This window comes from Bombina bombina, chromosome 4 (genome assembly GCF_027579735.1).
Source record: "Bombina bombina isolate aBomBom1 chromosome 4, aBomBom1.pri, whole genome shotgun sequence".
NCBI classification, from domain to species: Eukaryota; Metazoa; Chordata; class Amphibia; order Anura; family Bombinatoridae; genus Bombina; species Bombina bombina.
The window spans coordinates 744,455,251-744,472,696 of NC_069502.1; the positions used below are offsets into that span (position 1 = coordinate 744,455,251).

A 17,446-nucleotide genomic window follows, 5' to 3' on the forward strand; every position below is an offset into this window, starting at 1 on the left:
TTAATTTATTGTATGGTGGTGAGAGTCCACAAGTAATTACTCCTGGGATTCAACTCCACTAGGTGGAGGCAAAGATTTCCAAAACTAAATCCATCCCACCTCTCTAGTATTCCAGTCGGAAGTATAGCCAAGAAAGGAAAAGTACATAGGTAGGAAAGGACAAATCAGGGAAAGTGAGGTGCAAACTGGAACTGGTGCCAGAAAGAAATGTAATTAAATTTAATGATACTGGGTGAGTCTCTTAGACTCTTACCACCATGAAATAAATGAATTTATCAGTTAAGCATACATTTTGTGTTCTTTCAAAAGTTAGCAAGTGTCCACAAGCCATTACTCCTGCAAACTAATACCCAAGCTGTGGAGTTCACTAGTAATTAGGCGGGACAAAACATTTTTAAAAGGCAGGCAACTAATTACTAGACATTGCTGCCTGGAGAACTTTCCTAACAAAAAACTTCCTCAGAAGAGGCAAACACATCAAAGTGGTAGAATTTAGTGAAAGTATGTGCGGATGACCATGTTGCTGTCTTACAAATTTGTTCAACAGAAGCCTTATTTTTGAAAGCCCAGGAAGTGGAAACTGATCTAGTAGAGTGCGCTATAATGTGTTTTGGGGAGACATTCCGAAGAAAGACTGGTGAATCAAAAGTTTTAGCGCAGAATCTAAAGCAATGACTTTGGCCTTCTGACCTTTATGTGGAATCAAGAAATAAATAAACAAATTAGAGGATTGGCTAAAATCCTTTGTAGCTTGTAAGTAGAATTGTAATGCTTTCAGTACATCTAAATTATGTAGGAGAATTTCTATTGAATTTTTTGGATTAGGACAAAGGGACGGAACCACAATCCCCTGACTGATGTTAGTCAAAGAAACCACTTTAGGTAATAAATCAAATTTTGGTCCTTAAAACCACCTTATCAAGGTGAAAAATAAGATAAGGAGGCTTGCAAGAAAAAGCAGATAATTCAGAAATTCTTCTGGCAGAAGATATTGCTAGGAGAATCAAAACCTTACAAGACAGAAGCTGAATGTCCAAACTAAGTAAATGTTCAAAATGAGTATCCTGCAAAACTCTTAAAACCAAATTAAGGTTCCAAGGAGGAGAAATTGGTTCAGTCACTGGTTTTAACCCAACTAAAGCCTTAACACAACTTTAAATGTCAATTCCTTTTTCTTGTGGTAAAAACTGAAAGAGCTGAAATGCGTCCCTTTAAAGGGCCAGTAAACCCACAAAATAATGTTATATAATTCTGCACATAGTGCAGAATTATATAACATCAGATTAGCGCCATCTTTCTACCTGAAAGGATTTCAGAGAAAAATTCCTACAAAAGTTACTTTTACAGTACGCCGCTCCTGGCTCTACTGAGCGGGTCGGTTTGTTTTCCCTAAGCGCATCGGGCACGCTGTCTATTCACAGCCGGCCCGATCGCGCTATTAAACTCAATGTAGCCCGCTCCCGCTCTGGTAGCAGGAGCGAGCTAAATTAAGTTTAACAGCGTGATAGGGCCGGCTGTGAATAGACATGCGCTTAGGGAAAACAAACAGACCGGCTCAGTAATGCCAGGAGCGGCGTACTGTAAAAATAACTTTCATAGGAATTTTTCTCTGAAATTCTTTCAGGTAGAAAGATGGCGCTAAGCTGATGTTATATAATTCTGCACTATGTGCAGAATTATATAACATTATTTTGTGGGTTTACTGGCCCTTTAAGGAACTGGCAGATAAACCTTTATCTAAACTGTCTTTCAGAATTGGAAGAATGGATTCTAAAACTCTGCTGTTTTGCACCAACAAAGAAACACGTTCCATATCTTGTGATAGTTTTTTTCCTACAGACTTTCTGGCTGTCCACTACAGCATCCTCTTTGTTTTAAAATTAGGCATTTAATTTCCAAGCTTTGAAGCTGAGAGACTCAAGATCTTGATGATAAAATGAACTTTGAGAAAGTAGGTAATGTCGTAGTAGAAGAGATCACGGAGGAGAACTGAAAATCTAAACCAGATCCACAAACCAAGTTCTGCGTGGCCAAGCTGGAGCAAACAGAATTACAGATGAAAGCTCCTGCTTGATCTGAGCTATTGCTCTAAGAATCAGAACAGTTAGTGGAAATATATAAGCAAGACAAAATGACCAAGGAGCTGCTAGAGCATCTTAAAACTCCTCTGAAAGATCCCTGGATCTTGCAAAGTATCTGGGAATCTTGTTTAAATGAGAAGCCATCAGGTCCATCTCTGGGAGGTCCCATTGTTCTACAATCTGATTGAAAACCTCTAGATGTAGAGATCATTCCCCTGGATGAAGAGATTGTCAACTGAGATAATCTGCTTGCCAGTTGCTCACTCCTGGAATGTGAATCACAGAAAGTATACAGAGATTATTCTAAATTCAAATTAATAAATCTGTGAGACCTCCTTTACTGCTAGGGAACTGCATGATCCCCCTTGATGATTTATATGAGCCACAGTGTCCGATTGAAAATGCAGGTAAGTCTCTCTTTTCAGAAAAAGCATTCTCTGAAGGGACATGAAGATTATGCAATATTACAAGGTATGTATTGGTTACCTCGTCTCCTGAGGAGACCAAACTCCCTGGCTCTCCTGGATCCCCACACTGTCCCCCAACTGGAGAGACTTGCATCTGTAGTAATTATTGTCCAGGGGATCAAAAGTACAAAGTATGACCACAGAGAAATGGGCTGGTGATTTATTCACCAGGACAGAGACTACCTTGCTTTGGAATCCAAGATGTTTTTTTTTTTAAAACAGCGGAGTGTAGTCCTTGCACCATTGATGTAGCATGCAAAGTTGAAGAGGTCTCATGTGAAACCATGAAAGAGGAATAGCATCTGTTTCTGCAATCATCAGACCTTGCACTTCCATGCATAGAGCTACAAAAGGGTTGGAAATTGACTGCAGCCTTGCACATGTTGCCTGTAACTTTGACCTCCTTTGATCTGTTAAATAAAGTCTCATTAAAATTGAGTCTATAATGACTCCTAGGAAAGATACTCTGGTTTGAGGAGAAAGAGAAATCTTTGGAATATTGATTCTCTAACCATGTTTGTGAAGAGACAACAAATGTTTGTTGGTATGAGATACTGCTAAAGGTAAAGATGGAGCCTGAACCAAGATATCACCCAGGTATGGAGCCAACAAAATACCTTGAGCTCTTAATACAGACAAGAGAATTCACAGTACTTTTTTAAACATTCTGGGAGCTGTAGTTGGACCAAACGGAAGAGCAACAAACTGAAAATATTTGTCCTGAAAAGCAAATCATAGGAGCAGGTGATGGTATAGGGGATAGGTATATTGTTGTGCGCACAAAGTCTTTAATTCCCAGAGCAAAATTTAAATACCTCCCCTATACAGAACAAACAGTGGGAGGACAACATTAGTTTGGTTATCATGAAAAAAATGATTCATACATGAATTGCAAAGCTGAGCTGTAGGAATAACAGTGTCAATGACCCATACTCCTATCTACCCTCAGTCCAAGTAACAGCTCTCTGATGGGGAAAATGGGCCTCAAATCCGTCTGAGGACCCCTTTCAGTAAAGAATCTGGAGCACCTCAATTCTTCACCTTCCTCCTGTGGAGGAAAAGATAAGACTGTGATCTCAGAGAGGTGGGGGGGATTGAATGTTCTTGGAGTTTTGGGAATCTTTGCCTCCTCCTGGTGGCCAGTAGTTAAATTGCAGGCCTGTGGACTCTAACCACCCTACGAAAAAAACAGAAAATTGCCTAATGTTTAAAATTTACTCTTTTACATTCATAAAAGAAAATTTCTGACTTTACCCTTTCTCTGACAATGAGTATCTAGGATAAAATATCACACTTTAACTTACCCTAAAACTTACCCTAAGTGATTTGTTTTTATTTTGAAATCTATGGACTTTTTAGTCTCAACTGGGGCGCGATCCGATATAGGTCGTAGTTTTCGGCGCAAGCAAGGGAACCCACGCCGCCCATAATTTCACCTTGCAACTCGACCTATCCAATATACTGCGCCGTCAGATGCTAAACTGGCGTAAGTAGGAAAAACCTGCGATCAACTAAAATGTGCGCAAATAGACATTTTAGTCGTCGCAAGTACTTACGCCAGTATTTTGTTCACGTAAAGTCTCAATAAAGTGTAGTTTTATGCAAATTAGCCTACGAATCGTAAAAAAACAACGGCCAATTCTAAAAGATGTGACACGTAATTACGCCATTCAAAATTCATACATAAACCCATGCGCAGCTGCCATTTTCTTTAGTGTGTTTGGTTGGTTCTTGGAGCTACAGCACACTACAGTGAGTAGAGAGATTAGTGGTAAGAGTAGTGAGAGAGGAGCATTTCATTAAGTTAGTTAGGTCGGATTGTTAAGCCTGTACATTTACTTGCACTTTTTTTTAACATATTGCACACATTTTGCATACACACATATACAAAATACACAACACTTTTTTTTCTAACACCTCACACATTTTATTTATCTTTTACAGTGTGATAGGCTGAGTGTTTGGTTGTGATTGTGTGTGACTGAAGTGGGAGTGTGAGTGTGTGTAGTTTGAGGATGACAGGGAGAACTAGGGCGGGGGGAGGAGGGAAGGGGAGTTGCAGGGAGAGGATTATGGACAGGAGGAGCAGCAGGGTCCTCGTCAGGGAGTGAGTGGAGGGGGGAGAGTTAGAAGGGAGCATGGGAGTGGGGTTGCCCCAAGGTCAGGCACACTCAGAAGAGGGACAGAGGGTGCACATGGGGATAGAAGGGTGGAGGAGGGAGAGGATAGGGAGGAACCCACACCAGGGACATCCCAGGGAGGGAGCCAGGCGGCCCAGGACGAGGAGCACATGAGGTGCCCCAACTTCTCTTTTGCAGAAAACCTCGCGCTAGTCCAGGCCGTCCTGGAGAACCACACCGCCCTCTTTGGCCAAGAGAAGGGCAAAGGAGTTGCCCAAAGGCAGAAAGATGCATGGCTGAGGGTCGAGGAGGCAGTCAACGGCGTGGCCCAGCAGAGGAGGAATGTGGAAGGGCTCAAGAAAAGGTGGAATGACTGCAAGAGGCGGGTCAAGGAGAAAATGGGCCAAGAAGCCATGCAGCAGAGGATAACAGGCGGTGGTCCTCACCAGGAGGCGGAATATAATGAGTGTCAGGAGCTCATTCGCAGGTCCCTGAGCGTCACAGCAGTCCGTGGACTTCCAGGGGCTCGTGACTCAGGGACTGCAACATCAGCACAGCATGCTGGTGAGTAACATCCCACACACCAATATTATATGTATTTTAGATATAACATCCTTTAATGTCACACATTCATGTACACAATGAGGAGCATGGTATTTGGACTACTAACAAAAACATCTACAATTAGATTTCACATTAAAGGGACATTAAACCAAAGCTTTTTATGTCATTATTCAGATAGAGAATAGAGTTTTAAACAACATCCCAATTTACTTCTATTATGTAATTTGCTTCATTATTTTGTTATTCTTTGTTTATTAAATATCGATGCACATGGGTGAGCCAATCACATGAGGCATTCATGTGCAGCCACCAATCAGCAGCTTCTGAGACTATCTAGATATGCTTTTCAGCTAAGAATATCAAGAGAATGAAGCAAATTAGGTAATGGACGTAAATTACAAAGTTGTTTAAAATTGCATGCTCAAGCTGAATCATGAAAGAATAAAAATGGGTTTAATGTCCATTTAATGCTACTTAACACATTTAAATTCATGACATGAGGTGGAATAGTTAAATACTAACATGTCTCGGAGTAACACAGGCCACAAGCCACATGTAGAGTTTTCAGTAAATGGACACTATAGCCATCACAATACTTTTAGCTCAAGAAAGCACGTTATGTGCCTACATCAGGCTAAAGGAAATTGTGTGACCATAGTGTCACTTAAAGAACACATTTTCTCCATCACTGACATGTACACAAAACTATTGTATGAAACACATACATGTATACTTTGCATATTAAAATCCCTCATATCACAAATCACAATGTGCACATGCATTTTATAGAGTTTGACATGAGAATGAGTATAGGCCCTAGCATGTATCAATGTACATTGTATGCCCACATGGATATATATATGATTGTACTAATACCTCTCATCATTTGACTCCTCCACAGAACCTCCTGTCACCAGGGTGCAAACGGCCATGCATCCACCGCAACCACCAGGCCAGAGGATGGCTCAACCACAACCAGCAGGCCAGAGGATGGCTCCACCACTACCACCAGGCCAGAGAATCCCTCAACAGTATGCTCCCAGGCATGAGGTGGGTTGGATTGCCTCTGTTGAGGACCCATATGTCATGCCACCAAGATTTGAAGAGGAGCCCTGGCCGGAGGACTATTCTTTTGGTTATGAGGGGCAGCCAAGGCATCCCCAAAGGGTAGATGTCTTTACCCCCTCCCAATACCAGGCCAGTCAGGACTTTTACCACCAGGACATACAAACTGGTCAGCCTGAGTGGTCGCACACCAGTCGTCAATGGGACTACCAGTCCACCCGGAGAGCTCCACCATCCACTTCCCTTGGAAGAGCGCCAGCATATGAAGAGGAGCATATAGCTGTGGTAGTTCCTGCTGAGGCACCAGCCAGCATTGTTCCTTCTGAGGCACCAGCCAGCATTGTTCCAGATGCAACAGCAGCTAGAGGTGAACCTGCGCCTAGAATCCCTGCTGGTGAAGAGCCTTTAGATCCTCTGACTTCTGCCCTGGGCGACGAATACATTGCCCTCCAGAGGAGGCAAACATCAACCTGCGAGAGGCTCACATCAACCTGCGAGAGAATGCAGAGAGACCAACGCAGGTTTTACAGGAGCCAACAGACTTTACTCCAGCGTTCCATTGAGCTGAAACGGGACATGGCAGCATCTTTAAGTGGTATAGTCCAGAACCAATCTCAGATGATGAGAGTTATTTCGGACATGCAGATTCAGAGTGACAACAGATGGAGGGAACAAAACCAACTGTCAGGTGTGTTGGTGGAGCATTTCACACACCAGCAGGACACTGCCTCCAGCCTCTCATCTGTGGCCAGCACTCCTGCAGAATCCTCCGAATCCACACAACCCAGGAGAGTCAGGAGAGCCACTCCAGGCACCTCAGCCCCCTCATCTAAGAAGCCTAAAAAAAAAAATATTGTTATATTTCAGCCTAAATCTTGTCCTCTGTTATTTACCATATAATTGTCATCCACATCCATGTGAGGGGTGTTTTAGTACACTAATATTGTTGAAAAATATAATAAGGCCTGTGTGGAAATGGCCCCAAAAAGGTAATATTATCATGTTTATGACATATTCATGTTCTCTAAACCACATCACATAGTTGTGTATGAACGGTACATATAGTGATATTCACTTTTAAGATGTAAATCAAGGTTTCTCACATCCAATAGAAATTGACCCATGTGCAGGGATAGGCACGAGCCAAGGGTGTGGCGGACATTTTCTAAGGTAAAGACTTTTAGTGAAGGACACCTTGCCTATCCCTGCACATGGGTATATATATCTCAATAATAATGTTTTTACAGAAGGTGTGAACATAAGGTATAAACATCCATTTTCATTCCTCGAAATGATAGTCAATAAATCATAGTGATCAAAACATGAATTGAACTAATGATATATTTTCAGTAATTAGGGTGGTTAAGGGAATGGGGGTGGGATGTAGTAGTTTCACTTACATGCAGTGGAACTCCGCAGTATGTAATTCGATGACCAGCAGGTGCAGCACCATCACCATGGACCTCAGCAGTAACTATAGAATCAGCATGTGTAGACAGAGCAACAGGGGATTGTAGGGCTTCCAGCACCCCTTGTGCCCCATGATGACCCCTTGTGCCCCATGATTGACCCCTTGTGCCCCATGATGACCCCTTGTGCCCCATGATTGACCCCTTGTGCCCCATGATGCACCCCTTGTGCCCCATGATTGACCCCTTGTGCCCCATGATGCACCCCTTTGTGATTGGTCTGACAAACTTCTAAGTTACGCCGTATATAGGATACCAAACCCGCGCAAATATTGGCGACGAATTATATTGGATCGAGGCCCTAGTATTTTGCTAAGTAAAACAGTTTTTCACAGGGAAATTCAAATGTCTATAGACAATTACACAAGAAGCTTACCTGGAAAGACAAATACGTCCTTTTGACTGTAGAACGCAAAGTAAGGTCTATGTACAAGTAATGAATTGGTTCGACAGAGGTAGGTTTTAAGAATTTGTCCGAGTCCAGCAGTGAGCAACAGAAGCATAGAGCAGTATCTGGTGGAAAAGAGTTATATATTAAAATAAACTGATGTCATTATATTTTGTAAATTAATATTCTCAACCGGTTCAAGAAACAAATTTCAAATGAACAGCAGTGTCTAACATTATCATGTCTTCATAAAGCGCCAATATATTCCGCAGAGCTATGACAATAGGTGCACAATTGCAAATTATCATATATGTTTGTTATTTATTTTGTCTCCATTTCCTGTAATTGAATTTCAATTCTAACAGGAAGGCAAAGCCCTTAAATTTTAGAAGTGCAGACATCAGACTTGTGACTCATATATATATATATATATATATATATATATGTCTCTAATTGGCCGAAGCAGAGAAGATCAGATAAAGAAAACCTAGTTTAGATAAAGAGATCCTAGATTACAACAGGATGAAGTCTATAGCTTTATAAAAACTAACGGCTAGATTTAGAGTTTGGCGGCCAAAGGGGTGCGTTAGCTACGCATGCTTTTTTTTCCCCCGCACCTTTTAAATACCGCTGGTATTTAGAGTTCACAGAATGGCTGGGTTTTCTCTCGATACCAGCGGTGCTTACGGATGCGGCCAGCTTCAAAAACGTGCTTGTGCACGATTCCCCCATAGAAAACAATGGGGCTGTTTGAGCTGAAAAAAACCTAACACCTGCAAAAAAGCCGCGTTCAGCTCCTAACGTAGCCCCATTGTTTCCTATGGGGAAACACTTCCTACGTCTGCACCTAACACTCTAACATGTACCCCGAGTCTAAACACCCCTAACCTTACACTTATTAACCCCTAATCTGCCGCCCCCGCTATCGCTGACCCCTGCATATTATTTTTAACCCCTAGTCTGACGCTCCGTACACCCCCGCCACCTACATTATCCCTATGTACCCATAATCTGCTGCCCTAACATCTCCGACCCCTATATTATATTTATTAACCCCTAATCTGCCGCCCCCAACGTCGCCTCGACCTGCCGAACGGACCTGAGCGCTACTATAATAAATGTATTAACCCCTAATCCGCCTCACTCCCGCCTCAATAACCCTATAATAAATAGTATTAACCCCTAATCTGCCCTCCCTAACATTGCCGACACCTAACTTCAAGTATTAACCCCTAATCTGCCGACAGGAGCTTACCGCTACTCTAATAAATTTATTAACCACTAAAGCTAAGTCTAACTTTAACCCTAACACCCCCCTAAATTAAATATAATTTAAATCTAACAAAAACAGAATTTATGCTTACCTGATAAATTACTTTCTCCAACGGTGTGTCCGGTCCACGGCGTCATCCTTACTTGTGGGATATTCTCTTCCCCAACAGGAAATGGCAAAGAGTCCCAGCAAAGCTGGTCACATGATCCCTCCTAGGCTCCGCCCACCCCAGTCATTCGACCAATGGACAGGAGGAAATATATATAGGAGAAACCATATGATACCGTGGTGACTGTAGTTAGAGAAAATAATTCATCAAACCTGATTAAAAAACCAGGGCGGGCCGTGGACCGGACACACCGTTGGAGAAAGTAATTTATCAGGTAAGCATAAATTCTGTTTTCTCCAACATTGGTGTGTCCGGTCCACGGCGTCATCCTTACTTGTGGGAACCAATACCAAAGCTTTAGGACACGGATGAAGGGAGGGAGCAAATCAGGTCACCTAAATGGAAGGCACCACGGCTTGCAAAACCTTTCTCCCAAAAATAGCCTCCGAAGAAGCAAAAGTATCAAATTTGTAAAATTTGGCAAAAGTGTGCAGTGAAGACCAAGTCGCTGCCTTACATATCTGGTCAACAGAAGCCTCGTTCTTGAAGGCCCATGTGGAAGCCACAGCCCTAGTGGAGTGAGCTGTGATTCTTTCAGGAGGCTGCCGTCCGGCAGTCTCATAAGCCAATCGGATAATGCTTTTAAGCCAAAAGGAAAGAGAGGTAGAAGTCGCTTTTTGACCTCTCCTTTTACCAGAATAAACAACAAACAAGGAAGATGTTTGTCTGAAATCTTTAGTAGCCTCTAAATAGAATTTTAGAGCACGGACTACGTCCAAATTGTGTAACAAACGTTCCTTCTTTGAAACTGGATTCGGACACAAAGAAGGTACAACTATCTCCTGGTTAATATTTTTGTTGGAAACGACTTTCGGAAGAAAACCAGGCTTAGTACGCAAAACCACCTTATCTGCATGGAACACCAGATAGGGCGGAGAACACTGCAGAGCAGATAACTCTGAAACTCTTCTAGCAGAAGAAATTGCAACTAAAAACAAAACTTTCCAAGAGAGTAACTTAATATCTATGGAATGTAAAGGTTCAAACGGAACCCCTTGAAGAACTGAAAGAACTAGATTTAGACTCCAGGGAGGAGTCAAAGGTCTGTAAACAGGCTTGATCCTAACCAGAGCCTGAACAAATGCTTGAACATCTGGCACAGCTGCCAGTCTTTTGTGAAGTAAAACAGATAAAGCAGAGATCTGTCCCTTCAGAGAACTTGCAGATAATCCTTTCTCCAAACCTTCTTGTAGAAAGGATAGAATCTTAGGAATTTTTATCTTGTTCCATGGGAATCCTTTAGATTCACACCAACAGATATATTTTTTCTAGTTACAGGCTTTCTAGCCTGAATCAGAGTATCTATTACAGAATCTGAAAACCCACGCTTTGATAAAATCAAGCGTTCAATCTCCAAGCCGTCAGTTGGAGGGAAACCAGATTCGGATGTTCGAATGGACCCTGAACAAGAAGGTCCTGTCTCAAAGGTAGCTTCCATGGTGGAGCCGATGACATATTCACCAGGTCTGCATATCAAGTCCTGCGTGGCCACGCAGGAGCTATCAAGATCACCGAGGCCCTCTCCTGATTGATCCTGGCTACCAGCCTGGGGATGAGAGGAAACGGTGGGAATACATAAGCTAGGTTGAAGGTCCAAGGTGCTACTAGTGCATCTACTAGGGTCGCCTTGGGATCCCTGGATCTGGACCCGTAGCAAGGAACCTTGAAGTTCTGACGAGACGCCATCAGATCCATGTCTGGAATGCCCCATAATTGAGTTATTTGGGCAAAGATTTCCGGATGGAGTTCCCACTCCCCCGGATGGAATGTCTGACGACTCAGAAAATCCGCTTCCCAATTTTCCACTCCTGGGATGTGGATCGCAGACAAGTGGCAGGAGTGATCCTCCGCCCATTGAATTATCTTGGTCACTTCTTTCATCGCCAGGGAAGTCCTTGTTCCCCCCTGATGATTGATATATGCAACGGTCGTCATGTTGTCTGACTGAAACCTTATGAATTTGGCCTTTGCTAGTTGAGGCCAAGCTCTGAGAGCATTGAATATCGCTCTCAGTTCCAGAATGTTTATCGGGAGAAGAGACTCTTCCCGAGACCATAGACCCTGAGCTTTCAGGGATTCCCAGACCGCGCCCCAGCCCACTAGGCTGGCGTCGGTCGTGACAATGACCCACTCTGGTCTGCGGAAGCTCATTCCCTGTGACAGATTGTCCAGGATCAGCCACCAACGGAGTGAATCTCTGGTCTTTTGATCTACTTGAATCGTCGGAGACAAGTCTGTATAATCCCCATTCCACTGTCTGAGCATGCACAGTTGTAATGGTCTTAGATGAATTCGTGCAAAAGGAACTATGTCCATTGTTGCAACCATCAATCGTATTACTTCCATGCACTGCGCTATGGAAGGACGAGGAACAGAATGAAGTACTTGACAACAGCTTAGAAGTTTTGATTTTCTGACCTCTGTCAGAAAAATCCTCATTTCTAAGGAATCTAATATTGTTCCCAAGAAGGGAACTCTTGTTGACGGGGACAGAGAACTTTTTTCTTTGTTCACCTTCCATCCGTGAGATCTGAGAAAGGCTAGGACGATGTCCGTATGAGCCTTTGCTTTTGACAGGGACGACGCTTGAATCAGGATGTCGTCCAAGTAAGGTACTACTGCAATGCCCCTTGGTCTTAGAACCGCTAGAAGGGACCCTAGTACCTTTGTGAAAATCCTTGGAGCAGTGGCTAATCCAAATGGAAGTGCCATAAACTGGTAATGCTTGTCCAGAAAAGCGAACCTTAGGAACTGATGATGTTCCTTGTGGATAGGAATATGTAGGTACGCATCCTTTAAATCCACGGTAGTCATAAATTGATTTTCCTGGATAGTAGGTAGGATCGTTCGAATAGTTTCCATTTTGAACGATGGTACCCTGAGAAATTTGTTTAGGATCTTTAGATCCAAAATTGGTCTGAATGTTCCCTCTTTTTTGGGAACTATGAACAGATTGGAGTAAAATCCCATTCCTTGTTCTCTTATTGGAACTGGATGTATCACTCCCATCTTTAACAGGTCTTCTACACAATGTAAGAATGCCTGTCTCTTTATTTGGTTTGAAGATAATTGAGACCTGTGGAACCTTCCCCTTGGGGGTAGTTCCTTGAATTCCAGGAGATAACCTTGAGAAACTATTTCTAGCGCCCAAGGATCCTGAACATCTCTTGCCCAAGCCTGAGCAAAGAGAGAAAGTCTGCCCCCCACTAGATCCGGTCCCGGATCGGGGGCTATCCCTTCATGCTGTTTTGGTAGCAGTGGTAGGCTTCTTGGCCTGCTTACCCTTGTTCCAGCCTTGCATTGGTTTCCAGGCTGGTTTGGGTTGTGAAGTATTACCCTCTTGCTTAGAGGATACAGAATTAGAGACTGGTCCGTTTCTGCGAAAGGGACGAAAATTAGGCTTATTATTAGCCTTAAAAGACCTATGCTGTGGGAGGGCGTGGCCCTTTCCCCCAGTGATGTCTGAAATAATTTCTTTCAAATCAGGTCCAAATAATGTTTTACCTTTGAAAGGAATGTTAAGCAATTTTGTCTTGGAAGACACATCCGCTGACCAAGACTTTAGCCAAAGCACACTGCGCGCCACGACAGCAAACCCTGAATTTTTCACGGCTAATCTAGCTAATTGCAAAGCGGCATCTAAAACAAAAGAGTTAGCCAATTTAAGTGCTTGAACTCTGTCCATAACCTCCTCATACGAAGATTCTTTACTGAGCGATTTTTCTAGTTCCTCGAACCAGAAACACGCTGCCGTAGTGACAGGAACAATGCATGAAATTGGTTGTAGAAGGTAACCTTGCTGTACAAAAATCTTTTTAAGCAAACACTCTAATTTCTTATCCATAGGATCTTTGAAAGCACAACTATCTTCGATAGGAATAGTAGTGCGTTTGTTTAGAGTAGAAACCGCCCCCTCGACCTTGGGGACTGTCTGCCATAAGTCCTTTCTGGGGTCGACTATAGGAAATAATTTCTTAAATATAGGGGGGGGAACAAAAGGTATGCCGGGCCTTTCCCACTCTTTATTTACTATGTCCGCCACCCGCTTGGGTATAGGAAAAGCGTCGGGGGGCACCGGAACCTCTAGGAACTTGTCCATCTTACATAATTTCTCTGGAATGACCAAATTGTCACAATCATCCAGAGTAGATAACACCTCCTTAAGCAGTGCGCGGAGATGTTCTAATTTAAATTTAAATGTCACAACATCAGGTTCAGCTTGATGAGAAATTTTTCCTGAATCTGAAATTTCTCCATCAGACAAAACCTCCCTCATGGCCCCTTGAGATTGGTGTGAGGGTATGTCAGAACAGTTATCATCAGCGTCCTCTTGCTCTTCAGTGTTTAAAACAGAGCAATCGCGCTTTCTCTGATAAGTAGGCATTTTGGATAAAAGATTTGCTATGGAGTTATCCATTACAGCCGTTAATTGTTGCATGGTAATAAGTATTGGCGCACTAGATGTACTAGGGGCCTCCTGTGTGGGCATAACGGGTGTAGACACAGTAGGGGATGATGTAGTATCATGTTTACTCCCCTCATTTGAGGAATCATCTTGGGCAATATCATTATCTGTTGCATTACTGTCCTTACTTTGTTTGGACACTATGGCACAATTATCACATAAATTTAAATGGGGAGACACATTGGCTTTCATACATATAGAACATAGCTTATCTGATGGTACAGACATGTTAAACAGGCTTAAACTTGTCAACAAAGCACAAAAAACGTTTTAAAATAAAACCGTTACTGTCACTTTAAATTTCAAACTGAAAACACTTTATTACTGAATATGTGAAAAAGTATGAAGGAATTGTTAAAAATTCACCAAAATTTCACCACAGTGTCTTAAAGCATTAAAAGTATTGCACACCAAATTTCAGAGCTTTAACCCTTAAATTAACGGAACCGGAGCCGTTTTTACATTTAAACCCTATACAGTCCCAGAATGAGGCTCTGTCTATAACTAGAAAGGCCCCCATCTGAAAAAGGTGTCCAACACAGTGCCTGCCGTTTTTCTAAACGTTCCCCAAGATTATAATACCAATAATTAGTTAGAATCTGCATAATATGCCTAGTAAAGCAATTGTTTTAGCCCAGAAAAATGTCTACCAGTTTTTAAGCCCTTTTTGAAGCCCTTTATTCTTTTATGTTTAACTAAGAAAATGGCTTACCGGTCCCCATGAGGGGAAATGACAGCCTTCCAGCATTACATGGTCTTGTTAGAAATATGGCTAGTCATACCTTAAGCAGAAAAGACTGCTAACTGTTTCCCCCAACTGAAGTTACTTCATCTCAACAGTCCTGTGTGGAAACAGCAATCGATTTTAGTTACTGTCTGCTAAAAATCATCTTCCTCTTACAAACAGAAATCTTCATCCTTTTCTGTTTCAGAGTAAATAGTACATACCAGCACTATTTTAAAATAACAAACACTTGATAGAAGAATAAAACTACAAAAAACTCTTAACCATCTCCGTGGAGATGTTGCCTGTGCAACGGCAAAGAGAATGACTGGGGTGGGCGGAGCCTAGGAGGGATCATGTGACCAGCTTTGCTGGGACTCTTTGCCATTTCCTGTTGGGGAAGAGAATATCCCACAAGTAAGGATGACGCCGTGGACCGGACACACCAATGTTGGAGAAATAAATTAACTCTTATTAAATAAATTATTCCTATTTAAAGCTAAATACTTACCTGTAAAATAAACCCTAATATAGCTACAATATAAATTATAATTATATTGTAGCTATTTTAGGATTAATATTTATTTTACAGGCAACTTTGTAATTATTTTAACCAGGTACAATAGCTATTAAATAGTTAATAACTATTTAATAGTTACCTAGTTAAAATAATTACAAAATTACCTGTAAAATAAATCCTAACCTAAGTTACAATTAAACCTAACACTACACTATCAATAAATTAATTAAATAAAATACCTACAATTATCTACAATTAAACCTAACACTACACTATCAATAAATAAATTAAATACAATTCCTACAAATAAATACAATTAAATAAACTAACTAAAGTACAGAAAATAAAAAAGAACTAAGTTACAAAAAATAAAAAAATATTTACAAACATTAGAAAAAAATTACAACAATTTTAAACTAATTACACCTACTCTAAGCCCCCTAAAATAACAAAGACCCCCAAAATAAAAAAATGCCCTACCCTATTCTAAATTACAAAAGTTCAAAGCTCTTTTACCTTACCAGCCCTTAAAAGGGCCCTTTGCGGGGCATGCCCCAAAGAATTCAGCTCTTTTGCCTGTAAAAAAAAAACATACAATACCCCCCCCAACATTACAACCCACCACCCACATACCCCTAATCTAACCCAAACCCCCCTTAAATAAACCTAACACTAAGCCCCTGAAGATCTTCCTACCTTGTCTTCACCATGCCAGGTATCACCGATCGTTCCAGGCTCCGAAATCTTCATCCAAGCCCAAGCGGGGGCTAGACATCCATCATCCGGCTGAAGTCTTCTATCAAGCGACGGCTGAAGAGGTCCAGATGAGGCTCCAAAGTCTTCATCCTATCCGAGCAGAAGAGTAGATCCGGACCGGCAACCATCTTCTTCCAAGCGGCATCTTCTATCTTCATCCGATGACGACCGGCTCCATCTTGAAGACCTCCAGCGCGGACCGATCCTCTTCTTCCGACGTCCAACTGAAGAATGAAGGCTCCTTTAAGGTTCCGATCAGCCAATAGAATGCGAGCTCAATCTGATTCCATCAGCCAATCAGAATTGTCCTACCTTAATTCCGATTGGCTGATAGAATCCTATCAGCCAATCGGAATTCGAGGGACGCCATCTTGGATGAAGTCCCTTAAAGGAACCTTCATTCTTCAGTTGGACGTCGGGAAAAAGAGGATCGGTCCGCGCTGGAGGTCTTTAAGATGGAGCCGTTCCTCATCGGATGAAGATAGAAGATGCCGCTTGGGTCAAGATGGTTGCCGGTCCGGATGTCCTCTTCTGCCCGGATAGGATGAAGATTTCTTCCCGAAGATGGACTTCTTCATTTGCCGGTTGGATCCAGACTTCAGCCGGAGGATGGACGTCACTCTTCAGCCCCCGCTTGGGCTTGGAGGAAGATTTCGGAGGCTCTTCTGGACAGATCGGGACCCGGTGTGGTGAAGACAAGGTAGGGAGATCTTCAGGGGCTTAGTGTTAGGTTTATTTAAGGGGGGTTTGGGTTAGATTAGGGAAAGGTGGGTTGTAATGTTGGGGGGGGGTATTGTATGTTTGTTTTTTTTTACAGGCAAAAGAGCTGAATTATTTGGGGCATGCCCCGAAAAGGGCCCTTTTCAGGGCTGGTAAGGTAAAAGAGCTTTTCTATTTTTATTTTAGAATAGGGTAGGGCATTTTTTTTTATTTTGGGGGGCTTTGTTATTTTATTAGGGGGCTTAGAGTAGGTGTAATTAGTTTAAAATTGTTGTAATATTTTTCTAATGTTTGTAAATATTGTTTTATTTTTTGTAACTTAGTTCTTTTTTATTTTTTGTACTTTAGTTAGTTTATTTCATTGTATTTATTTGTAGGTATTTTATTTAATTTATTTATTCATAGTGTAGTGTTAGGTTTAATTGTAGGTAATTGTAGGTATTGTATTTAATTAATTTATTGATAGTGTAGTGTTAAGTTTAATTGTAGATAATTGTAGGTATTGTATTTAATTAATGTAATGATAGTGTAGTGTTAGGTTTAATTGTAACTTAGGTTAGGATTTATTTTACAGGTAATTTTGTAATTATTTTAACTATTTTAGCTATTAAATAGTTATTAACTATTTAATAGCTATTGTACCTGTTTAAAATAATTACAAAGTT

The 17,446-nt window shown here is 41.7% G+C and overlaps 1 protein-coding gene across 1 annotated transcript in view; it reads right to left on the reverse strand.

Annotated features, from left to right (window-relative positions):
- ERMARD (ER membrane associated RNA degradation) overlaps window positions 1–17,446 on the reverse strand; it is a 119,387-nt gene that overhangs the window by 58,994 nt on the left and 42,947 nt on the right. Inside the window, exon 8 of the mRNA XM_053710995.1 lies at window positions 8,143–8,279. Within this exon, the coding sequence (XP_053566970.1) occupies window positions 8,143–8,279 (137 nt within the window). The remainder of the gene's footprint in view (window positions 1–8,142; window positions 8,280–17,446) is intronic.